General features: G+C 35.8%; 2 protein-coding genes across 5 annotated transcripts in view; one reads left to right on the top strand and one right to left on the bottom strand.

Moving 5' to 3' along the window:
* LOC105296119 (collagen alpha-5(IV) chain) overlaps positions 1 to 10,209 on the bottom strand; it is a 219,220-nt gene extending 209,011 nt beyond the window's left edge. For all 4 annotated transcript variants that reach the window (XM_011366063.2, XM_011366065.2, XM_023534116.1 and 1 more), the window contains exon 1: positions 9,903 to 10,209. In XM_011366063.2, coding sequence (XP_011364365.2) covers positions 9,903 to 9,983 — 81 coding nt within the window. In that variant the 5' untranslated portion in view covers positions 9,984 to 10,209. The remainder of the gene's footprint in view (positions 1 to 9,902) is intronic.
* Positions 10,210 to 11,710: 1,501 nt separating this feature from the next.
* Positions 11,711 to 27,398, top strand: part of COL4A6 (collagen type IV alpha 6 chain) — a 303,150-nt gene continuing 287,462 nt past the window's right edge. The window contains exons 1-2 of the mRNA XM_023534147.1: positions 11,711 to 11,986; positions 12,184 to 12,235. Of these exons, the coding sequence (XP_023389915.1) occupies positions 11,976 to 11,986; positions 12,184 to 12,235 (63 nt within the window). The 5' untranslated portion in view covers positions 11,711 to 11,975. The remainder of the gene's footprint in view (positions 11,987 to 12,183; positions 12,236 to 27,398) is intronic.

Below are 27,398 nucleotides of genomic sequence, written 5' to 3'. Positions count from 1 at the left end.
CCTATGATTAGATAGTTTGATAATATTGTAGTAGATAATGTCTAATTAGACATTACATAATATTGTATGTCAATTATAAAAAAGTAAAGTTCAAAGTTGTAATAAAAAAATCATATACATGAATACGATTACTAATTTAATTAGAAAAGCCTAAGATTTGGGAAGCTGTTAAGCTCACAGTGTCAGAATCAAGTTTTCCAAAATTCTAATTCTGACTTCATCTTTTTTCATTGACAATTTTTTTTCATTGTTAGCAGTTTTCCTTTAAGTGACAGATTCGCTTTGCTCATTTTCGAGAAAATGACTGCCAAACACTCATTTGAATATGAGAGTATGTTTCAGTTGTTCTTTCAATTAAATTTTCCATGGAAAAATCAGTAGTTCAGCCCACAACTCAAACAACTACACAAGTGCTTTCCCTAGAAACAACGATCTTGCTTCAGCATACAGAAGTGGTTTGTATATATTTCCCATTTTGTCAATTAGAATGTTAAAAAGGCGTTCACACAATAGTCAAGATTGAATAAAATTAATGCTACATTGAAGACATTCTTAAGTAAAAATGGCTTTTTATCCCCTGAGAGTATGAAGAATACAACTACAGGCATACCTTGGACATATTGTGGTTTTGGTTCCAGACCACCACAACGAATAGTTGTAATCTTTTTCTGGTGGAGGGTCTTGCCTTCAGTGTGTAAAAAGTGCAACATCTTTGAAGCACAATAAAGCAAAGCGCAATAAAACAAGGACTACTATGTACATTACAGTAGCAATTTTGCCCACCATCAGTGCAAATGTCATCACAGAGAAAAAAGCAAAACAGTCTTCATATAATTGTTAAAATAGTCCTCATGTTCTTCCTAATAGGAGAGCAGGAATCTTAAGGGTCTACACACTACATTTTTAAAACCACTGACCTAAAGGATCCTTAAGGTCTCTACAGCTCTAAAATGTCTATAATTATGTAAACTGTCTACATCTTTCATTTGTACAACTGTACAAAACATTCTTTCCCTTTTAAGTAATACACCTTACATTTAACAAATATATCAATGTCTTACACATCTTATATTCAACTGATCCTGAGGACAAATTCATGAGGTTATGAAGCAGGATCTATTTCTTCTTTCCTAAAAAAACCTTGTTTTTATTCAGATTTTCCCACCCTCCAACTTTTCCAAGCAGCAACGTACTTCATTGGGGTGGGGGTAAATCACCGGTCTAACTCTACCTTTAGGGTCCCACTACACTTGTTAATGTACTGGTGTAAGCATCTACATATAACACAATTCTAACCAATGAGATATAAGGAGTGTTTTCAGGGTGGATCTGTGGAACTCCTGAGAAAGTTTTTCGTTACTGATAAAAAGGGACACAAATAAACAGTTCCTATTCTTCTTCTACTGGACATTATGACATCTGCGTGTGACCCCTGGAACTGCACCAGCCATCTTGAAAGTATGAGGGACACAAATCTGAAAGAGTAAGCCAGCAGGCAGAGTATGACAGAGCAGAAAGTGGAAAGATCCTGTGTCATTACTTGGATGAAGTAATCAACCTCGGAGATACTCTATTTCCAAACTTCTTGGTATGTGAGCTAAAATTTTTCTTTATTGTTAAGACAGTTGAATTAGTGTTTTCTGCCACTTGCAACAGAAAACAACTTATCTGATATGAACAGATACTATTATGCTTATCTTTCATATATAGAAATGCTTTACTACATCAGATTATGAGATTATGGAAAGAGAACAACCTCTCCTCTTTGAGCAAAGCCCTGTAGGGCTCAAAATACAGAATAAATTAAACGATTTTTCACTAGCGTCCCACTCTTAACACCATTCCCTCCCAAGGTCTAACATCTCCTTCAGTATTTCATTAATATCATACATACTGTAAGAAATTTGCGAAGCAAATCATCCAGTTCTCGTAACATGTAGAGTGTTATTTGACTTAATTATAGGACAATACAAATGCCAACAGAATTTCTTACACTCCTATTTTAGTACTCCCTGTCATAAAACCAATTCCATTAACCTGACTAGCACTTGCTCATAAGTGGTGGTTAAGTCTCTCTACAAGTTAATAAGTAAATCTAATGTTTATATAAGATGCATTAAAAAATAAGTTAAAATTTGATTAAGCAAAAGCCTGTTTTTTTTATAATAATTGCCTTGGGTTGTCTTTGGTTAGCAAAAAGCAAGGGATTAGAAATTGCCATTTCCATAGGGTAGCAGGTATCATCGCAAACTACTCTTTTGGTTAAAGGCAAGCAGACGCTGCTAAAGGGACAAAAGGGCAGTTGGACTTGGACAGATTATGAAGGTAAATAAATTGAAGCATTGATGCATAAAATGAGAGTCTGGTTTGTTAAAACGAAAGGAGTCTATGTATCAGAGATCGCACTAAAGATGTCTCTCCAAAAAAAAATTAATTGCCAATTTAATTACAAGTCTTCATTACAAAGATTTGTTTTTTAAAAACAAATCTTTGTAATGAAGATTTAGTTAAGTGGCTGGGCGGTTCATTTATAATGTTAATTAGAAGGAATATATTTTCAAAACTTACTTCTGTCCCATAGTTGCTCTTGTCAGAAGGGGTAAGATGATGAAATAATTACATTTTAAAAAGAAAATCATTAGAGGATAGGACCAAATCAGACAACCAACTGGAAATCAATAGAGCATTAATTCCATACTCACTAGATAGAAAAAAATATTAAGACTGTCTCATAGGTACTCTTATACACTACTGATAGGAGTATAATTGGCAAAAACATTCTGGAAAGTAATTTGGCAATAACAGATCCTTATCGTTCAGAAGCTTAAAGTTCGGCTATTCAAATACCACCTGGAAAAGCCATAATGTATAACTGTTTGTGATCCTGCAGAGGAATACATTTGAATTGCACAAGCTACAAGGCTGGCATAAAGGCAATAAAGTCATTTAGCTAGTGAGGAAACAGGAGGAGAAGGTAAAGTGGGAGGGGTACAAAAATGGATGGAAAACTCTCATTCCATATGAACTTAAAAGTTTGTTTCTTATAAAAGGAGATGGGAGCTGTAATAGTATTACCTCAAAGTGTGAAAAATCGATTAGCAATTAATGGGTAGAAGGTTCTGGAATATCACTAAGGGAGAGAAAGCAAGGGACAGCACCAGGCAAAGATAGTCATTTAAATGTAAGCCTCATAGACAGCTGTGTGGTAGGAGCTGGGGAAGGGATTGAGGAGGAAGAGCAGAAGGTCACATTTCAGATGCATTCCAAAACTGTCTTAGGGAAGGGGAAGTGTCAGTGAATTTAGAGTATGTTATACCCTTTTTCTAGCTAGGAAGAGGCAAGGGGGCAGGTATTAATGGAGGGCAGGCTCCATCTTCTGTCCTGGGGAGAAATGTAGGAAAACACATTGTTCACAAAATTATAATTTAGGCCCTTGAGGATGAATGACCTGGAAAATTATAGTAAACTTATTAAAGGATGGTCCAGTGGTAAGCCTGTCTTTAGAGTAACCAGTCACAGGAAGAGGCAGTAAGAGGCAGTAAGAATTATTCAACTTTTCAATGTGACTTTTTCTGTATTTTTCTGTATTATCTGTCACGTATGAAATAGAGACTGAGGAAATTCACATGAGCAGGTTCTAGAGCAGTCATTTATTAATTGTGTCACCTTGGACAAGTTATTTAATTACCCTGAGGGCCTCAAAGTCCTTGTACGTAAAAATGAGAATAGTATTATCTACCTAATAGGATATAACATAGTAACCACTAAAAAAAAACTTAGCTATTGTAATTTATCTGCTGATATAGCCTTTCTAAATGTCAGGGTCTATTGCCCCTACCAAATACTTTAAAAATACTGATGGCCTTTAACCCACTAATTCCCCTTGAAGGAGGCAGTACCAATAAAATAATACAAGATATGGAATAAAAATTGTTAATGGCAGTATTTCTTACAATGGCTTGAAAACTTGAAATTTAAAAATATATTTTTCTCTAAAAGCTAACAGGTAAATTAATTGTGGAGTGTATAAATATAAATTATTTGTAATCATTTAAATATTTTTAAACTAATCATAGGAAAACGATTCATAAGTGAAAACATGAAGATATAAAATTGTATATAGAATGATCCCAACTTTTCTAATTTTAACCAATTTACTATTCAAAGAAAAATTAGATACATAAGAAGGAATATCATCAAAACAGTAATAGAGATGGTTTCTGTGTTTTTAGTAGAACTGTGGACAGATTTTTATTTTCTTCTTTATAATTTTCTATATTTTTCAAGTTTCCAACACTGAACATGTATTACTTTTGTTTGCAGACAAAATCAACATGGATATTAGTTGAATGAATGAACAAATATACAGTTCTTGCCTTCCAAGAGTCTATAATCAATAGCGAGAATAGATAAAATCCCATGAAACAAATGCATTTAGATACTAGACAGAAAGAGGCTAAATATTGCAAATGTTCAAAGAAGGGTAAAAAAAACTTCCACAGAAAGACTATCTATTTTCGCTAGTATATAAACTCCATGAAAGCAGACACCCTGTCTATCTTATTCAGTTTTATCCATGGTGTCTAGCACAAAATGACTTTGTGGACAGTACATATCCATGAAGGTGAAAACAGAAAAACATAAATAAAATTCTTAAGTCTTTATGAATTGCTGAATAAATTTCTGCTGAATAAACGTAAACATTATGTTGAAACTGAGCAAAGATTTGAATCCACACCATCCTAATCAAGATAGCCAAAATATGTATGCAGTGCTCAAGAGATTATAGGAAAGCTCACCTAGGCTAGAATAGAGGGAGTATATTGTAAAATATAATGAAAGATAAGGTTACTTGAAGGGAAAGATGATGATAGGTCTTGAAAATAAGGCAGAGATTTTGAGAGTTAATGCAATAACAAAGGGCGAGTCAATAAACAGTTTGTAATGGCAAAAATGAAATCTAAAATTTATTGAGCATTTACTATGTGCCAAGTGCTACTCAAAATGCTTTCCATAACTTCTCTCATTTTATTCTCAAAACAATCTGTGATATATGTACCAATGGCCCCATCTTGCCAATGAGAAAATTAAGTGTGAGGTTACTGCTTGGATGAAAGTCACACATCTACCAGTCAGATTTCAGATCTAACTCCAGAGGCTAGGCTCTTTAAGAGTCTGTATGAAATCTCTACAAAGCCCATGAAACATGTCTGAGGAGAGATACCAGAAAGCAGTGAGATTCCACAACATCACAGATGTATGTTTATTCTGTGGTCTTCGACTAGAATCAGAAGCATCAGTACAAATTCATGGGTTTTTTTCCCCTCTTTAATTCCCGTCCCCCACTTCCACCCCTGACCTACGGATGTTGCCGACTCCCCTTAAGAACTGGATCTCTGAAGGCAGGGCATCCCCTCCCTCACACCCTCACACTCATGGCATGCCCACGGGGCCCGGCACCCCCAGCACACTTGGGGGGCCTGGCGCACCCGAGGCTTGGTGCAACCAGGGTATGGTCTGTGGCTCCATACCTGGGGCACGAACCCAGGATCTTCCGCATGTAAAGCAGACATGTTAACAACTACACTATGGACCCACCCAGAAATTCATGTTTTTAATATATACATATACAAAGAGAGATTGTAAGAGTTAGATATAGAAGTGGGTATGTATCTGTGTATATATACATAGATTTCTTAGCTTTGTCTGCTGAGAAGGACTAAAAGCAATGACACCCCAGCAGTATGCCAAGCACCCAGATCTTGAGCTCTAAATACCATTCCAGGGTCAGAGTAGGAAAAATAGAAATAGAGCCTGGAACTTAGGGACGCTCAAAAAATAATGGAGACACATTGAAAGGACACAGGAGCCAACTCGAAGGGGCTCCTACTGGCCAAATCTGTGGTAATTTCGGCAAAAATTAATTGTAAAAATGGCATAATTCATTATAACTCATAAAACAAATATACTAAATCCATACTTCTATAAATAAATAAGTGAATTAATTTATTTATTAATTAATAGCAGAAAAGATAAAATTCTTTGCTACATTAAAATTCTATTAAAATGCAGAATATGTTGAAAACTAAAAATCACCACTTGGCAAATGTCACAGTAATGATTATACAGGAAAGAATTCTCAATGGAGGCTAAAATTAGTGGGCAAATGTATGAGACAGAGTATTTACATTGTCCCATAATACTGTCCCCACATAGTCTCGCAAGATCTGTTCACTTTGTAATTACAAAGGTAAAAAATAGTGACTTTACAGTGTATAAACCTGGCAGACACAACCTTAGCCATATTATCATGATTAACTCAAGGTAAAGAGTCTCATGTGTTTGTACTTTCAGACATTAAAAGCCAAATAACACAAGAGAAAAATGTTACACAGTAAGAAGACAGATATATATATCTATATATCTATATATCTATATATCTATATATCTATATATATATATAGATATATATATATCTATATATATATATAGATATATAGATATATAGATATATAGATATATATATAAAAATATATACACAAGACTATATATAGATATTTGAGTGAATAGAATTGGATGCAATGGGTAAGTAAATTGATAAAAAAACACAACAAAAATGAATTGGGCATCTTAAGCAAAGTGTGCCACCATATATACATACCCTGTTATATCACAATAGACACATGCCTGAAAAGTTCAGTATATTAAAATTATTATGGAAACTGACTAAAATAATGATAAGGGAAATCTTTCCTCAAAATAATCATCTACAACAAATTATAGTTGTTTTATAAATCTAACTTTTTATACATGTGATTGTATAAGATCACATGCAACAAGCAACTGCTTCTAGATTGCTTTTAAATGATCTTTCTATATATACATATATAGAGATCAAACTCTGATCTTTTCATTCTAAGCCCAAAGTTGTTTCATTATACCATGCTACTTCTCCTAACATCAGCAGGAAGAGATGTAATCCCCATTTTATCATTTCTATTTCACCTCCTGTGTCTTCCCCTCCCCTATCTCCAAAAAGAAGCAGAGATCCAAATCCTCTGAACAGCAAATAAATCTCTACAGAGCACATACAAAGGAGACAGTATAGGACAGTCATTAAGGGTAAAGAAACTGGAGTCACACTGCCTGGATTCAAATTTCCAGCTTCACAACTTACTACCTTTGTGATTTTCAGCAAGTTACTTAATCTCTATGATCTGTAGTTTCTTGATCTATGCAGTGGGGATAATGTTAAAATTAAATATGATCATGTATATCATCACATTAGCACAATGCCTGGCACACAGTAGACACTCAAAAATATAAGTTATGATAACAATATTGACAAATATTTCCTATGGAGCAGTACTTCAAATGCCATAGAGGAAAAACTTCCATGACCAAAAACCACTCTACTACCCTTAATGAGTTGTCGCCTCTGGTCACAAGGGAAATAGCACATTTAAATTAGAGAAACCTATCCACTCTATTGCACACACACATACACACAAAAGAAACTTGCTAATATTTGTACAGTAGTAGTAGTAATAGTATAATTTTATATACCATATCCATAAAGTAAGAGTGCATATCTTACTGACAGTGAGTCAGTACAGGTATAAACACCTTTACATAAATATAAATTATTTCCATTACAAGAAATGACTTTTCCAGACTAATGTTGTTTTTTTCTCTTACTACTAACCTTTCGGCATAAGAGTTACTTTATTCCACCTAACACACTCGACTTAAAAAATTCTTCCACATATTTGTGACATCCCAATTTGGCATGATTTTGGAGATAAAGAAATCACTTACCTATGAAAAATTAAAGCACTTTAAGTAACAGTGTTCTTCCTGATATAAAATTCTCAATGCTAGATTACTTTAGTGAACAACCAGCCCCACTGCCATCCGATTTACCCTGGAGAAGGTCACCAATATCCCCAGCATGAGTATGAAGCATAGATACCATTCATATCTTTGAGATGACTGAAATATTCATCTAACTAGGATATTGATGTGTGAAGCAGAAAAAAAAAACAAAAAACAAATCCTTGGTTTTATTAGAGGCACAAATCCTGGGAAAGAAATGAGATATAAAATGTTCTTTAAAATTATATAGGAGAAAAAAGAAAAAATATTCATAGTGTCTTCTGTAATTTCTTCATGAACTTAATCTTTAAAGGTTCCAAGAAAATAAGCTTGCTCTCAAGTTTTGTCAATCATAAAAAGAAATCACATTTTAATATAAATTGATTTACTATAAATTGATGTATAGTATTCCTATACATACCTGTATGATCGGTATCTGTTACACATTTATTAATAGCAATATCAAAAGAAAAAAATTAGAAAATTTTAATTAAATATCCACAAAACCTTTGCCCCGGGCCAAATGCCGTAAGAGGTAAGCATCTAGATGTTTTTAAAAGTAATTATTTTCAAAAACACAATTGTAGTTTTATCCAAGGGTCTGTAGCACTACTGAGTCACTAAACCTTACCCTATTAAGGTGCTCTAAATCAAAAAAGCAATTTTAAATCATCCACCTACTTTGATGGAGGAAAAATTATGGCAAATGCATATTTGATATGCATTTTTCAGCTGATTTGCTATCATAATTATGCTGTGCTTACAGTACTATGATAGTTTTCATGCCTTGAGTACACACTTTCTGGAGGATAGGGGGAGGGCAATGTAATCTGTGGCATGTTGAGTGTATAGAGAAGCTAGACAGCTAACTTAAAAGTGGACCGAGATAAGCTATAACATAGCAGCTGCATATAAAGAATTGAGAGTCACTCAATCATGTGAAGACCTATGCCGATTTCATATTAAAGTGTTTTTAAAACTACTCGTTATGATTACTCAAATATAACTTTGAAATAATTTGTCACATACTTAATTTTTAGAGCTTAAGTGAAATTAAGGATGATTGGCTTTAGGCTGGAGAACATTTTCTCTAACAAATCATTCATTCCTTTACATCTGCCTCTCATCCCCAGAAAGATAGTGGCTGAGATTACCCAGATATCCTTCTAGAAGTTATGTTAGAGTTTTAATTCTACATTTCTAAAACTGAGCGGAACTTTTTACTCTGTCATTTCACATATGCACCCTTCTCACTCTCCTTTAAACCAGAACATCCATTCTCCTTCGAAAGAGAAAGCTCTTTTCCTTTAAAACAGGTCATGGGAAAATTCTCAATTTGTTCAAGTTAAAACAAAAGTAAACAACAAACAAACCCCAAAACTTAAAAAAAAAAAAAGACACAGAAGACCCAAAGCCTGAGGCTATCCATCTTTATCTCATTCCTCTTGGTATGTTACCTGAGCATTTGCAACAAAGATGACAAAAGGGGAACATAGCCTCTACAGAGGTTTTACTGACCAGAGGTAAAGGTAGGTTCAAACTGCTTAAGGAAAGGGCAAAAAGGAAGAACTTCATGGGTGCCCTTAACACTTTGATGGATGCTCGATTTAAAAAAGCCAAAATATTAAACTATAGACAAAGTTTAAAGAGTGCGTGTGTTGGGTACAATAAGTGAAAAGGTTAGCCGGCAGGCAGAGAAACACTCAAAGGCGGAGGGTGGGGAGTAAGATTTAAATTCCCACCAGAGCCTAGTAATCTGCGTCCGCATCCCAGGCTCTACTCTTGCACCCGGAACAGCTAGCTACAGGAAAGCAAGCAGCCCTATTTTTAAACATTTAAACCTTTCCCTTGGACTTCAGAAGGCTTGAGTTACGAGCGTTGAAAATAATGTTTCTTCCTAAACAAGTGAAGTCATATTTGAATTTCCAAGCCAAGGCGAAGGAGAAAGGAAGGAAAAGAGACAAAAAGTGATTTCAGTGTGAGAGTGAGGTGATGGGGTGGGGTGGGGGGTAGAAAAAAAGACTTACCGCAGCCTCTGCAGGCTGCCACCGAACTCTCAGGGCCAGTAAGAACAAGCCGGCAGCCAGGCCAACTCCACGCAGTTTCATTCTTCTCCGGCTCCCACAGCTCCTTCAGCACCCACACGAAATCCCTGGCTGGCTCTGCCCAAGTGACATAATCTTGAGGGTTTATTGGGCGAGAACTAGAGCCAGAGAGGGACAGCGAGAGTGCCCCAATTGTACCGGTCGGCTTGGGTGAGGAGAAAGAAGCTTTTTAAGAGTGGAGAAAAAATGCGGCGGCGGCGGCAGCAGCAGCAGCAGCAGCAGCAGCAGCAGCAGCAGCAGCAGCAGCAGCAGCAGCAGCAGCAGCAGCAGCAGCAGCTATTTTTCCCTCCCGTCTCGCAGAAGCACTTTTCCCTTCTGTCCGAACTTGCAAAATTTTTCCTCACGCAAGTCCCACAGATCTACTTTCCACCCTCTCTTCAGCCGCACCGCCTCCTTCCCAACAGCACTGGAGAATTTGAGGATCACTCCGCCACAATTTTAGCTTGCACAAGCAACCTGTGAGGGAGTGACACTCAGTTGTTTGAAGGAGTGAACCGTCCAGACCAGTTGACTGAGCACCGTGAGTCAAACTGGGAAACTTTTCCATTCGTTCACTTGCACCTTCCATTGATACTACTCTTCCTTGTCCAGTCCTGCTCTCATTGGTGTAAACACTAAAGCCAATTACAAATAGATCTGAGCTGGGACTATTTTTTTAGCGGATGGATCTCAGGGGAACGGGTCTTTATTGTTAATGATTAGAAAAAATTTTGGTCACTACTCCTTGGGCTGTTGCTAGTGTCCTTTGCCTGTCACCTGCTCACAGGACAGAGTTTCTATATACAACAGAATATGTGAAAATATTAGAAATATATAAATATATTTATATAATTAAATATATGTTTATAACCAAAAGATTAAGAAAATGAATGGACATATCTGTGTTAAGATTATACGGGAGCATTCAGTAGATATCAGTAATTATTATATGGTTGAATGTTATTGTAATCATATTTTTATTTAGTTGTATTGAATGTCACATTAATATTTACCTCTTATATTGAACTAACATAAGTTACTCTCATTGCAGTTGTGTTTCAGAGGGATTTAGGACAGAGAATTAAATAACTTATGTGCAGTTTTCTTTAAAAGTAACACAAAAACCTAACTGGAAATGTTTATATGGAGTTAATGGCAGTTGAATATATGTCTCCCAAATAAAATAGACTTGAACATTACTTTGATAATTCTGATCTATAGATTTTTTTTTAAGTACCAAGAGACCCAGAAAATATTTCATGTGGACTCCTTGGAGGATCTTTCAGGGATTTACTGAAGAATTCTTCAGAATATTTCTGTTATCTCAGACCCTAGAATTTACTAGAGTCCTTCAAGGCTTTGGACCTATTTCACTGAGCCCTACTCATCTTTGAGTTCTACTCAGTTTAGAGCAGATTACAATCCTATAAACCACCATCACCGCCACCACCATCAGAGCTTAATATACATACAATCAGTAGATTAAGTTTCGTATGCATTCGGGCAAGCATGCAAAGTCATTTTGGGGCCTATTTGTCTATCTAGCAATCGTTCTATATATAACAAGTTAACAATGGTTTATGGAAGTGCATGATGCATACTTGCTTTTATCTATGTATAGGTCTCTATGGGCCTGTGCATGAGGCTGTGGGGGTGCGTGGAAATGTTGTGTGTAGAGGTGTCTAACAGAGAGAAAGACAGCCCGCTGCCCAAGGTAGAAGGGATGATTGACAGCAGACAGCCCCGCCCCTTTCCCCTCCATTCCTTCCTCTCCTGGTGCATGGAATTGTCTTTTGAGTGCAGCAAGTTGTAGCGGGCTCCGCTGAGCGTGTTTCCCTTTGGGGCACTTCTTATCTAGGAGCTGAGTTTAGTTTCTTCCGAAGTGAGCCACTTCGCTCCCTACTCTGTCCTCCTGAGTAAGGAAGCAGCGTTCAAGCATCAGCGGAGCCCGGATGAGCCTGGGCCTCGGAGCCGCTTAGCAGTCTCCCGGGACTCAGCTCCGGAGCAGCCACAAGCATGCACCCTAGGTGAGCTGTTGCTGCCCCGACCTCCCCATCTCTTTCCTACTTTGGGCTATTTTGCCGGACCGAAACTTTACATATTTGTATTTCTGTCATTGTAGGGAAAGTGGGGGCAGGCAGCAAAAAGGAGTCGGGGTCCATGGACAGACACAGGACCCCGGAGCCTAGTGAGCCCATGTTACTCACCCTCCCTCCCGTTTCAGGTTGTGGCTGCTCGTTGTTACGTTGTGCCTGACCGAGAAACTTGCAGGAGCGGTGAGTCTCTTCTCCCGACCACTTTCCCTCCTCCACCATTGACCCCCACCCATCCCACCTCTTGTGTTTGTGTTAGGGGAGTTACAGAAGGTTGCCCCAAAAAACGTAGGTCACATCACTCTCATTTCTAGTGGGAGTTATTGAGGTTCTCAGGAATAGCAGTGTCAGGCTAATGCCTTTGGAACTTGGACTTATTTATGTCCCCGAACTTTGTAAAGGGGACATAAATGTGAACCTTTCACAGATGACTTAAGATGATTAACATCTGATGCCTTTATCTACATCGATCTACAAGGCAGAAGAAATGTAATTTTCCTGGGTCTATAAGAACTTGGATTGGCACACAAGTTTGAGAGTGGGAGGAGAGCACAAGGAGTGGGACTTGAAAGTACCAGGTGACAACGTCTGGATTCTTGAACTATCTGAACTAAACTGATACCACTAGGTGTTGTTCAGTTTCTGCCTGATGATTTCTTTTACTGATTATCTGTCATCAGACAATTAAAAGTTAAAGTGGTTAGAATAGAAAAAAAAATTAAAGTTAACCTTTCAGAGGCTGTTTATATATCACTCATAAAATCACTAAGGATTGCAGGCAAAGGAATTTCTATAGACATTTGGTCAAGGAAAGTTTAATAGATTCCAGAAAATAGAGAGACCTCTAACGGAATCACTGGGATAATTTACCAAAAGTGGAGTGATCCTAATAATCAGAGATGCTGCAGTTTTCCAGTCTCACTAGCTACTCATGCTGGCAGAAATAAAGTTAACTGTTGAGTTCAATTATGAAGTTCTTCAACTATTGAGTACATTTTCACTGCTCCATTTAAAGAAAAAAAACCACAACTCTTAATAATAGCCGAAGTCATGCACTTTATAGATGACAAATGAATATATATTCTAAATATTTACCTTGTGAGTTTTGACAATTCTAATTAGCTCTATTTTTAATACTTTAAATATTTAAAATCCTATTTATAGAGCCATACTTAATTCAACCCAATAAAATTACCTAATATCTTTATGGAAAAAAAATAGATTACTTTTTCCTGGCTTATGTCTTCAAGAAAATATCAGAATGAAGTGAAATGATTTCTCTTATGAAAAGAGGATGATACTAGAAAACTTGAATTTTAACATCTTGTGACCTCTCAATTCAGAACATCAGCTCTTATGCAAGTAAAGTCTAGACTTTGTAAGCAGAAGTATTGATTTGGGGTTCTGAACATTTCTCCATCTGATTCCTCCAAAATACAAGTTTAGTTCTGTTGTTACCTTGAGGTTCGATACTACATTTATTGAAAATGCCAGATTTTGATTAGTTAACATTTTATCAAGGAACTTTGCCACTTGCAAAAATGTCATGCTTGGGCAGAACACCCTTCAGCAAAACCTTTATTTTCAGACTCTGACTTATCATATTCAGTATACTTTTGGGAAAAGCATTAACAGATCATTCTATATAGCTAGAGACCCCATACGCTGCATTCTATCATTTGATATCCTTAAAAGTCACTAGAAGATGATGCCTTCAATACTTAGAAGTATTGAAGAGTTTTTTCCCAAATCGAGCACTGCTTTGGTGAGCTTCTTTATTCATTGTTATATAATATCACCTGCTATGTCAATGTGATTGACTCTGGTAAAACTAAAATTAACCTTGAGATTCATACTTTTTTTTTTGCCTTATTTAAGCCCAGAGCTTCTTCCTTTGCTTGTTGTTTACTTATGCATAATGTCTTTGATGTCGTAAAGCTTTTTTTTTTTAATTTTGGAAAAATAGCAAAGAGAAAGAGGAGAGTCACAGGTAACTCTCCAAAAGAAGACTTTTCTGAGGGGAAGTTTTGTTTGTTTGTTTGTTTGTTTGTTTCCCTTTGTACTCTTTGTAATGGATTCTCATCTATATTGGCTGATTCTTATTTTCTCATCTCAATTCCAGTTTATCCTCTGGGATTGTAATGTTTTTTCACCTTTCAGATGATTTTAGACATTTGAATTCTCTGTACCTCATTTGACTAATATTGATGAAAAAGAACTGTTATAAATAGATTGACAGAAAATATGTTATGCTTCATTATGAGAAAGTCTCTTCACTGTGAGAATTAAGTTGCCTATAGTGGAATGTTGGTGAGAGTTTAATATAGAGTCATTTAGGTGCTTTTGAGTTTTTCCTTTGTCAGAATTCATAAAGCAGTGCTATTTAGCAAAGGGATGGAAAGCTAAAATTTAAAACCCAGGATTACAAATAAGTTTCCATTCATTTTTTTTAAAGGAGTGATGATCTTCATTCAGGTGAAATGTTTGCACAATTTATCTGAATGAGATAGAGCCTAGGATTTCAGAATATCTATAATTGTTTCTGGTTATTAAGTGCCTAAGAGACAGCACACAAAAATTTATCTAAATATAGTCTAACTCTCTAGGAATTTACTTTCTCAGACAGTGGTGATCATTGTGTTCCTTAAAAGATAGGATACTTAATGATAAATTATTATCTGCATGTACCAGCATTGTGTTAGAGAAAAGACTAGAAAGATCCATATCTCACTATAGGCCAGCATGCCTAGGAGTTAAAATGCGTCCCAAAGTAGTCAGGGTCCTTATGATTTCTTCCCAACTCGCCCCAAATCTGCTTTCATGAAAGGCTCTAATACAACCAAGTATATTTAAAAGTCAAAGTCTAATGGGAGAGTTTATATATGTGGAAAAAGGGTAAAGGGGAGAAAACATATATCTATTGTTCCTTTTGCAAAGAGCATAGGTAAAATGCTTTTAGCCACCACATTCAAATCAAGTGCAAATTGAAATACAAATTTCTTTCCCTAAAGTTGTAAGTTACCCAGGTCTGTTCTTCCCACTGTGATTTTCATTCATAATCACAGTCATCAAAGTATGAACTAAGTGGTAAAGTTTCCCAGAGATAGAGAAAATCCCTTACTACTCTAAGGATCAAGAGGAATATTTGCCTTGTTTGGGGCTGTGTCTCTACATTTTTTTTTTCTTTTTTAAAATAACTTTATTGAGATGTAATTTACATATCATGAATTCACCTATTTTATGTATAAAATTCAGTGATTTTTAGTAAGTTTACCAAACTGTACAACTATAATGATATCCAGTTTTAGAACATTGTCAGCACCCCAATAAGAACCTTCATATCCATTTACAGTTAATCCCCATTCCCACCCACAACCCCAGGCAAATATGAATCTACTTTTCTATCTCTGTAGGTTTGTCTTTTCTGGACATTTCATATAAATAGAATTGTATAATATGTAACCTTTCGTGTTTGACATCTTTCACTTAGCATACTGTTTTTGCAATTTATTCATATTTTAGCATGTATTAGTATTTTACTCTTTTTTAGTATTGGCATTCCATTATGGATATATCCCATTTTATTTATGCATTCACCAATTAATGGACATTTGAGTGCTTACACTTTTTGGCTATTATGAATAATGCTGCTACAAACATTAAAGTATAAATCTTTGTATTGACATATATTTTATTTCTCTTGAATAGATATTTAGGAATAGAATTACTGGGTCTTTTGAAAAATTTGTGTTTAACTTTTTAAGAAATTGCAAAACTGTTTTTCAAACTGGCTATAGTACTTCACATTTCCACCAGCAAAATGTCTGAGAATTCCTGTTTTTTACATCCTTGTCAACACTTGCTATTGTCTATTTTTGATCATAGCCATCTTGATGGATGTGAAATGGTATCTCGTTATGGTTTTAATTTGCATTTCCCTAATGACTAATGGTGTTAAGCATCTTTTCAAGGGCTTATTAGCCGCTTTTATATTTTCTTTGGAAAAATGTCCATTCAAATCTTTTGCCCATTTTAAAATTGGCTCATCTTATTATTGCATTGTAAGAGTTCTTTGTATATTCTGAATACAAATGTTTGGCCATATATGTGCTTTGCAAATATTTTCCCCCAGTCTGTGACCGATCTTTTCATTTTTTTAAATATAAATTCTTAAAGTAGTCTTCTGCTTTGCATGTTAGCAAATATCCTGTATTAGCTAGCAAAGAATACTTACAATATACATAGAATATATATCAGGATGAATGAGGATACAGATACAGATGTATAAGTACATCATCAAGTGAATTATCAAATGACTACATAAATTGATAATACATAGGTGATAATGTAGTTGCATTATTGACAGGTCAAATACAAACATTTTAAGGCCATAGAAGAGGGGAAAATAGATCAAATTATTTATCGTGTTAGTAAGGAAGCAGATATATTACTATATCACAAATTTGTTTTCTTATATATTTTTATGATTATATTTCAATATAATTGGTTTCTGTTGCAATCACATGTATTTTATTGAATACATTTAAAAATATTATTCTGAAAAGGAGTTCATAGGCTTCACTAGACTGCCAAACTAATCCATGGCATTAAAAAAAAAAAAAACTAGTTCATGCAATTGGTTTTTACAACAAACAAGTGGTCACTTTCTAAGGCTTAGTCAAGCCTACAAATTCCAACAGTCTTTTAGGTTTTAGGCATTTATTAAGTCTTTAGTGACTATGTCCCCATATTTTATAAGCACATAGTCAAGATCACAGGAGCAAACTATGCTGTTCCCCTCATTACTTCATTAATATAAGAATGAAACAAATTAATTGACATATCAATTATCAGTACACATTGGCTTTTGCTTGCCTGTATTATATGGATAATTCCATAATTTTACCACCCATGCTTGGATTTATACACTTGTCTTATGCTGTATAGATGACAGGATGTACACATATAGAAAGAACAAGAAAAAATTAAGAAAGCAACAAGCTGTATTAAATTATCAACATACTGTATTAAATGTCCTTTTAAGCATGACTAAATGTCCCAGTGAGGCAGATCATAGGGCTCTAACTCATTTTAAAGCCTAACTAAATGTAAATAGAAAACCTGATAAGCATGCCCAAGGGAAAACAATATCAAACAATATCAAAGTCTCCTTTATTATAAAAACGCATTTTAAAAAATGGCTTCATTTTCCTGTGACTCTAACCACTTCTACTGCATTATCACCAATTTTCTGGTCATTGTTTACTCTTCTTCAACAACTATTTACCTACCCCTTAATTATATTACAATCTGGACTGATTCTATTCCACCAAAGCTACTGTCTTTTAAGTTCCTAATGGCTGCCTAAGGACCAAGCCCAATGGCTTTTTTGCAGTCCCCAATCATCTGACTTCTCTTCTGTAGAGTTTGGTATTTTCCAATCATTCCGAAACCACATTTCCTTTGACTTCCAAGACACTGTGCCTTATTGTTTCTCCTTATACTTCGTGGATATTTTTATTTTATTTATTCAACACCTATTGATTGAGCAGCCACTGTATTCTAAATAATGTGTCAAGCTCTGATGACACAGTGGTGAAGAAACCAGGCACACTCTTTGCTATGTGGAGCTTACACGCCTCATCACCTAAAATGTTGGGTTTTCTCAGCATTTTATCCTTTGCCTTCTTCTTGCCTTGGCAGTTTTACCTATGCCTCCTATACATTGATGACCATCAAATTTATATTTCGAGCCTAGGCATCTCTTTTGAGCTCCAGACCTATATTTCCAATTACCTACTAAGCCCTTCTACCTGTATATCAATAAGTTGATATATACAAAGCTCTTAAAATAGTGCCTAGGGATAAGTATAAGTGCTCAACCAATGACAGCTACTTTTATTTTGTATTGCTCCAAACACAGTATATCCAGAATGAATCTATTTTCTAGTCTTTCCCATGACACTCAACCTGCTGCTATGTTTTCTTATCTTTATTGAATATCGTCACCATCCACCCAATTTCAAGCAAAAAAAAACTATAGAATCAGCCACCAGCTCTCATTGTCTCCATCCTTCTCATTAAGTTCTGTTAGTTTTACAAAAAATCTATAGAATCTAGCTTTTCCATTCATATTATGTTGGTTCCAAACCTCATCATCATCATACATTAGTAGCTTCCTAAATAGTTTTTCTATCCCCCGACTCCATTCTAATCTCTACACTGCCATCAGAATTACTTCACTAACAAATTCAATTATATTATCTTTTGATTTAAAACTGTTTTTGGTTTCTTATTTCTTTCAGTATTAAAATACACATTCCTCGGCTTGGCACATTTAAGGATCTTCATTATCTGGTCCCAACTACTTTTCCAGTCTCCTGTCTGTGTGTTGTTTCCTGCCAGTCATCTTCTTCAAACTGATAGTAAACATTATACTTCAGACTGAACTTCTATACTTTCCCAAAGCATTTTATGTTCTTTTACATCTCTTAACTTTTGCATACATTGTGCCCTGCATCTGGAATGTCCTTCTCCATATTTTACATCATCTCCTCTACCTAGTGAACTTCTAGTCAGTCTTTACCCAGATAAAAAGTCATTTCCTCTATGAAACAGATGTCTTCAGAAAGAATTCATTCTTCCTTCCCCTGTGCTTCTAAGTTTCTTTGGGCCCCTTTGGTAACACCTACCATGTAGTTGTGAAATTCCTATGCTTATATGTCTATATTACTCTCTTCAACCTTCAACTAACAATGTCCAGGATATCGCCATGCATATAGTAGATGATTGATAGATGACTTTCAAATGAGTAAAGAGATCCACTTCTAATGGCACAACTGTCTTTTCCTGGTCTATCTTAGGAAGTATCAACGTTAACTCTAATAATTGTTTTGATGGAAAAATAACAACTTTGTTAAAAAAAAATTCTCAATTTTGACAACTGATATATGACAAGATGAAGAGGAGGGAGGTGTCAGAGAAAACTCTCTCATTTGTAGATAGCATGTCTAAGAATGGCCATGTTTCTCAATTGACCTCCTCATCTCTTTTTCTCTTTTCCACCACTTTAATACTGACATGATTTCTAGTGCCTTAATTTACAAAGTACTTTCTAAATATTATTTTATTAGTTGCACGAGACTACCCTTTGAAATAAATAGGGAAAATATTCTCAGCTCAGAGAGATTATCTTATTTATCCAAAGTCACAAATCTAGCAAATAGTAGAATTTCAGTTAAAATCCACAATATCGTGCTGTCTCTCTAATTCAGGCTTTTTATCATCTCTTATCTGGAGCCCTACAGCAGACCCGACTGTTCTTCTTGTTTCAATCTTCCCCTGCCTCCTACCCCTTTCCTGATATTCATTCTCTCTGCAAGAAAAGGGCTTATCCTAAAACACAAGTATGATCATGCCACTCCAACATTAGCAAAAATTCCCTATACTGGTTATCATCTGGCCCTGCCTACCCATCTGATCCCATCTCCTGTTATTGTCCTTGTACTGATATTTAGATCACAGTTATATTTTTGATGTTGGCTCAACATGCCATGAAGATTCACTCTTGCTTTTCCTTCTATTTGAAACACTCTTCTTTTCTCATCCTTTGCCTTTCTCCTGTCTCTGCTGATGGACATATTATTCTTCCCTGAAGGGCTACTTTAATGAACATTTTTCTGAAGTCTCCCCTTATGTCTATTCTTTTATCTCTCCCTCTGTTTTTCCTTCTTTCCTTCCTTCAGTGAATATTTATTTAGCGCCTACTATGTACCAAAACACTGTGATCATCCTTGTTGTTTGAAGGACCATGGTAAGTACTAAGCCAGGGTGGCTGGAGCAGAGGGAAGGTGAAGTGGAGAGAGGTAGGCAGAGCACTGTGTGTGAGGAGGCTTGAGGACTAGGAAAGGGCCAGACATGCCCTGCACTTTGATTTGCTCCCTCACTTCTCAGAGCATTTGCCTAATGCCTGTGTTAAGGTGTATTTCTCTGGATGGGGATATGGTAGGCATTATGGTTATTACTGGACACTTACTCTGTATCTAGCACCGACAAACCCTTTATGCATGAAGAGCTCCTGTGGCACATATCTCTCCCATTAGGTTTATAAAATTTCAGCAAGCCATGAGGTATATGTCTTTTCTCAAGCTCTTTTGGGGTTCCATGTTTAACTGTAGAGGTCTGTTTTCTGATTTATTTCCCTTTATTGATTATAGTGTGGTTAAAAAATAAAAAAACGCAAAATTTGGAGCCAAATGTTCCTAGGTTCAAATACAGACTCCACCACTAACTATAGCGTTAAGAGAAATCACAAAATATATTGTTAGCTATAAAATGATTATTATTGTTGCTATTCTCCCATCACTCACTGTGATTGCCTATGTATTAAAAATGTGTGGTATCTCCATTTTGGGGACACTTGAGAGAAAATTACTTAATTATGTGTTGAATTTGTATTTCAGGCTTACTAGGGGAGAGTAAGAGAACTTACACTTATTCCAGTTTCCCCAGAGCCACTTCTACCTCTGCTGTCCTAACTTCATGACCTTCTGTGAAGACCAGGCTCCCAATGAAAGATTATCTTTGAAAGCACTTCCCCAGGCATCTTTGAAGTCCCAGTTTCCTTTTGTCTAACCACAATAGGGGTAGTTTGCCATTATATTTCAATCTGGTCCTCTTGTACTGAGGAGGAGTTGGTGCTCTTCAGAGGAAATTTTCCTAGCCATAAAAACCCTGCAGTATTTACCTCAGAGAGAACAAGAGTTCCCAGAAATGACTGGGGCCCCTGGCCAAGAAGCTGAGTTAATCCTTTGGGAGACAGGTTTTCTCTTGGGGAAGGAATGATAGTTAAGTAGTATTTTTCCTTGCTCCGTAAAAGCTTTGAGTGACTATTTTTCTTTACTCAGAGGGAAGAGGGTTAGAGGAGAAAATCTAAAATGCCTAGAATTTCTAAATCTGTTTATGAATGTAGCAGATCCCTTAAAGATGTAGATCAACTCTGGATTTATAAGATTTATGTGACTTTGCTTTGGAGATATGATTGAGTTACATAAATACTTACCACCACCTAGCATGTAACTAGATATCCAGAGTGTGCTCATAGATAATGTTAATGTTGATGTTAATAATGACGAAGAAAAAGAATTATTAGAGCATTTTTCAAGATTTACAGTAGTAAACCGTTTTCCCCCAAAGAACATTTTATATGACACCCAAATAAAAAGCAGACCAAAATAAGTGTTTTGTTAATAAGTTCAAATTTTTAACATTTATTTATTTGTAAAGTCATTAAAAAGGAAGAGATTGAAAAAAATTAGAATTTAAAATTGAGAGCTATATCAGTTTTAGCCTCCAGGTTATTTTAGTTTGATTTTTATTATACAGTGTGGAGAAAATTCTGATGTACCCAAATAAATAGTGGACACTGTGGAGTGAGGGCTTTTTTTGTCTAACACTTTGTCTTTTTATCCAAGAATACCTATCAGTTAAATAGACATAACAAGAATATGTGTATTTCAGATCGACACGCCTCTCTCTCTCTTCCTCTCCTCCTCCTCCTCCTCCTCCTCCTCCTCCTCCCTCCCTCCCTTCTACTCTCCTTCTCTTTCTCTACACATACATACACACACACACACACACACACACACAGTGACACAGTGTTAACTGGCGGCACATATTAACACAATTGGTGGTTTTCTATGTGTTAATGTTTGGTATCTAACCAATTTGAATGGTGCATGCTGTGTTTTATTACAGTTTAAACATAGGTCTAAAATATATTTTAAATGAAATTAAAATTGGATGTTGTAGAACTGTTGAAATAACTCCACAATTTTAAAACACTGAATTGCATGATAATCAGGCTTTAAGCTTCATGGGACAGAATGAAGTGCTATAGAAGGTGAAAGAGGGAGAGGTCAGTATGGAGTACAGTTAGGGAAAGCTTCACAGAAGGAAGATTAAGTATAAAATGAATGACAAATGTGGATACTGTATAGTCTAGATTTTCTAGGACATTCTTGATTTCAAGTTTTCTTCTCTCTAAATATATTTGTATTTGTCAGGACAAATTATTCATTTTTTATTTAAAAATATAGTTCTATTAAATATTGGAAAGACAAGCTGATCAGAGCAAGAGCAAAAACATGGAAGAGGTATCAGGGTGAAATGTCCTTGAGGAAATTAGAAAATAGCATAGCTCCCTGCCAGGCCTCATTCCTTGGTGAACAGCAAGCACCGTGGACTTCAACTTCTGTTTGCTTCCTTAGTCAAGTTTCCTTTTGCAATGAACCCTATGAACGATCACACAATGCAATCCAAGTAGGAATGAATATGGTTGAATGGAGGACCATGAGAAGAGCTACCTGGCTAAAGTACAGTAGTAAAAAGAAATGGCTATAGACAGTTGGAGCAGGGTTACAAAATGGAGGCTGTAAAAACCCAGAAGAGAGAAGAATTTGACTACAAAGCACTGTGTTGACTGCTATTTGCAGGAAATACTGACATAATCAATGGGTCTTTTGCCCACACTTATTTCCAGACAATTGCCTGTACATATAACTCTTGTATCCTATATAGCTAGCATGAATACACATACTGTTATTTATATTTGTTTATTCATTTAAAAATATTTTTTATTATAAAAACTGACACTCTAGCTTTAACTACAGTGTTTGCCTTTAGTTTCTTTTCTCTACATACTATCTTCCTAAATCACCACTTTTATCTTTCTCCTGCTCGAGAAGTTGTAACATCACCCAGATGCCTACTCAATTAAAAATAAAATAGTATTTTTCCTTCCACTTCCCAAATCTCACCCTAATGGACTACCAGAAGAATTGAAAACACAATGGAAGGGACCTGTAGCTTTCTCTGGTTTGATGTCCAGCACCTGTTTTTAGCCCTCAGCCTGAGCTCTTCAGTCTTGAAGCCACGAGAAGAGACTGAGGCTCCCACTCATTAGGGCTGTGATAACCAGTTTATACTCTCTCAGTCAGAGTGTAAGTCAATGGGGAAAGAGTTCTGACATAAAACATTGTAGTTTAGGGTCAAATTAACAGCACTCCCTTTTTCTGTTTCAAAGGACCTCTCTACATTTCTCTGTAAGTTTGGTTATTCCCTCCTGTATCCCTCTCAGAGTATGTATTTATTTAAGTTTTTGTTTGTCATTTTATTTATAGTGTTAACTGTCTTTTATGGTCATTTTTCATATGAAGCAATTTCAAAATTACAATAATGTTTCAAAATATAGTACAAATACTTTACTGTGTATTTCCTACAAACAAAGATATTCTGCTACATAATCATTTTTCTATTTTAAAAAGTTTATGAAATATTTTAGGCAATAAAATCAATAAAGTGTTATAATACATGAAAATGTATAAAATAATATAACGAATATATATAATAATATGATGAACATATGACCAGCCTAAGAAATAAAATATTACCAATGCAGTTGAAACTACCTGTGTACCATGCCCACAGCCCCACATCCGCCATCTTGAATTTGCTATATATCGTTAATTCCTAAGCTAGGGTCCCTAAATGTGTTTTTTTAGTGGGTTTATTAATGCCCTGAAATTGTACGTAAAATTAGATATGTATGTATTTTTCTGGAGAAAAGGTTCATAGCTTTGATGAAATTTATATGGATAAAGGTAAGCTGTGTGTGAAGTACCAGATATCATGAAAAAAAAAAAAAGAAAAGAAAAACAGCATACAGTTAGTGCATATCCTTTCCTGCCACTCTTTTATTGTTTAGCTCTTTGTATTCTGGCTTTCTCCTCAACCAATTCACTGAGGTTAATTTCTTAAAAATCACTTACAAATCACCAAATTGAATTACTTCTTCTCAGTCTTTATCTTCATTGAACTACCATTAGCATTTTACTCTTGACTCACTTCTCCTTCTAGACTCTCTCCCTTACTTCTGCTTTCTCTTGACATTTTTCAGTCTCCTCATTTGAAAAATATACGTACCTCATATAGTTGTGAGGGAATAGCTGTAATGTTCTTATAAAGTGCCTGGTTGTTGTATGTATTCAATAAATTATAACTAATGTTGACAATTGATTCTCAAACCACTGTGGTGTGTCTCTTCATATCCCAGCACCCTATTTAAAGTGTTGCTAATGGACAGAGGTCATGCCAAGAAGACAGCCTGCAATTTCTGCCTATGTTTCCTGCAGTGCTATTCATTAGCATTGTAGTTACTCTATACCTATAAGTAGTTCAGGTTAGGGCAGGATCAATGATCCTTAGTCTTCAGGAGAAAATAGTTTAAGTAAAGACTAATTAGCCTTAAATTACATAGAGATATGTATTTTAAATTTCATCTCATAAGTTTATAACACTATTCTCAGCCTGGTCACCTTTAAGGGTTCAAGTGGTAAAATAGTAGTTCTCCCTTCCTTGTTTGTTCAGCTTTTTGCCCACTCTGCTACTAAATATACTGACAAATAATGTGCTAACTCTTTTATGAAAGACACCTACTGGCTTCAAAGTGGCTTAAGACCAGTTATTCTGGATGGTCCATTGAAGAACCATATGACTTTCAATCACTACTCGGAGCAGAATGACAGGAAAGATTTATATCAAGTTACCAGTCCCCTGAGCCAGCCTTGCCCTGAGCTGGCCTCTTTATTTTCACATCCACTACTAGCTGCCAGTAACAGTGACATACTTTTGTTCATAAGCATAATAGAACCTTAAAATAAATGAGGGCAAACCTCTGAGAAGCACCAAGGCCTTTATCAAGGCTCATCTGTTAAGAGAAAAGCAGCCAAGTTATCTTTGCCCTCTGTTAGGTAGAATACTTCACCTCATACTTGCCATCCCTTCAGTCAGTATAGGGTAGGTTATGTTGCTGTAGCAAAAGACTCCCAACATCTGTGTCTTAAAATAAAAAAAAAAAGTTTATCTCTTGTTTACACTGCATATCCATCATGGGTCACCTGGGGAACATTAGATGGTCCTCAGTCTAGGACCTAGATGAAGCAGTCACCATCTGGAACATTGCTGATTGTCATGGCAGAGGGAAAGAGAGCTCTCAAGGTTTCACACTGCACTATCAATTAAAGCTTATATCTGCATGCGACACATGTCACTTTTCTCATGTAACATTGGTCAGACTTGATCAGAGACTAATTGGAGGCCAGGAAGTGCAATCCTCCCATGTGCTCTGAAGGTGAAGAACTGTTACTTAATGTGCCCTGTAGAAAGGTATCGCTGTTATCTCTTGCCTCACCTCTTTTCCTTTGACACCTTGCTAGTTTAATTCCCTTCAGTTTTACTCATTCTTGTTTCCTTGATTTTCAAGAAATCAAACCACTTCTTCTCGGTTTAGTAATTATTGTGCATATGGTAGGCTGTGTTGTTTAATGCAGTGTTTTTCCCCTTGATTGGAATTTCTTCTGCCTTTTTGGTGTCCCTGCAGTTGTATACTGCAGTGATATACAAAGGTATTAGCTTAGAATAGCTTTGTTTCAATTAAATGCTCTCTTTCAGACTCTTCTTCACCTCCTGCTATTTATTTTTATAGTACAGAATAGCTATAATTCTGTGATCCTCTGATCATAAAGTTGTGATTAAATGACTTGCCCAAGGGTATATAGTTAGTTGGTATTAGAACAGCCTGAATTAAAACTCAGGTTTTCTGACTCAGAGTATGTTTTCTTTTTTATTACACCAGATCTTATTATAAAGAAAGTTGTATAAACAGTGGTTGTGTAATTCACTCCCAGAGACAACTGGTAACAAAAGAATCTGGTCTTTAATCTTTAACAGAAGGAATATTCCACTGAAATGTCTCCTTTTGAGTATTTTGATGAATCCTATATCATAAAATCAAATTTCTGGGATTCCAATGCTGATCAATTTGCATTCTTTCTTGAAGTAAAACAACTAGCCCTTAATGAATCAATGATATGATCCTGATTATCTGTAAGACTCAAACAAAGAAGGACTTTCACCACCAGTGCTTCATCTCAATCTAGAATAAGGCATTGCGTGCATTGTGTTATTACAGGTCTGTGTCTTACTAATATTTAGAGTGTGAGACAATTGTTAAGGATTAAAATTTACAAATAACATCAATAGCCTAGTAAGAGCATTACTGAATATAGTGTGTCAACCTTCGTCAATTTGGAGTTAGTTTTTGTGTCAACTGCTGTGGGCCCTTCTCAGGCATAGTTTACTATAAAGATTTTCAATGATGCTTCTCTCCTTAAGCAAATTTACTACTGATAATGACTTAAGAAAAGTCCCTAGCCAATAAGACTACCACTAAAAATATAGAAAATAAAAGAGGTATCTCTTACATAAAGACAAATCTTAATACACAGGTGCAAAGTTCTTGTCAGCACATCAACAAATATGGTATAGGTTGTCCAGAGTATATTCAGGTACCACAAACTTCTGTCCAGGATTAGTAGAAGAATACACCACTGAATTTTTATAGATTGAATAATACAGTAGTCTCTTCTTACCTGTGGTTTCACTTCCCATGGTTTTAGTTTCCATTGTTTCAATTACCCACAGTCACTGCAGTCTGAAAATATTAAATTTTCCCCACCATCGACATTCTCTGCACCTGACATTCAACCATCAACGTCATCTTGGCTCGATGATCCAACATCTGAAGCAGATGATCCTCCTTCTGATGTTTCATCAGAAGGTCAATAGTAGGCTAATGCTGTGTCACAATGCCTAAGTCATTCGCTTCACTACATTTCATCATGTAAGCATTTTTTTTCTGCAGTTGATTTTAAAAAGTTTTCCTCTGGCTTTATTGAAATGTAATAGATAATTAGTTGCTCATATTTACATTGCACAATTCAAAGAGATGTTTTCAATTGTAGATGCCATACAATAACATACCAGTTTCATATATACAACCTAGTGATCAGAGATCCATATAACTTGCAAAGCAATCACTTGACTAAATCTAGTACCCCTCTTCCCCCTTACATATTTATTACATCATTAACCATCTTCCCCATGCTACCCTCTACATCTCCATGTCTATTCTGCAACTATCTATTTGTACCTCTTAAAAAGCCTTTGCCTTTGTTTCCCATCCCTCCCAACCCACTTCCTATCTAGTAGCCCTCAGAATATTCTCTGTATCTGTGAGTTTGCTCAATTGTGTTGTTGTTTATTTTGTTCTTTAGATTCCACATGTATGTAAAATAAAGTGATAATCATCTTTTTCTATCCTACTCATTTTTCTTATCCATTTGGTCACTCTGTCTTTTTATTGGAGCACTTAACTCTATTCTATTTGAGGTATTTGTTGATAGGAATGTAGTTATTGCCATTCTTTATTCAAGTTTTCAATACATGT

This window comes from Pteropus vampyrus, unplaced genomic scaffold (genome assembly GCF_000151845.1).
Source record: "Pteropus vampyrus isolate Shadow unplaced genomic scaffold, Pvam_2.0 Scaffold120, whole genome shotgun sequence".
Taxonomy (NCBI): domain Eukaryota; kingdom Metazoa; phylum Chordata; class Mammalia; order Chiroptera; family Pteropodidae; genus Pteropus; species Pteropus vampyrus.
The sequence above is the reverse complement of the archived record's forward strand: the minus strand, read 5'-3'. Positions and strand labels throughout refer to the sequence as shown.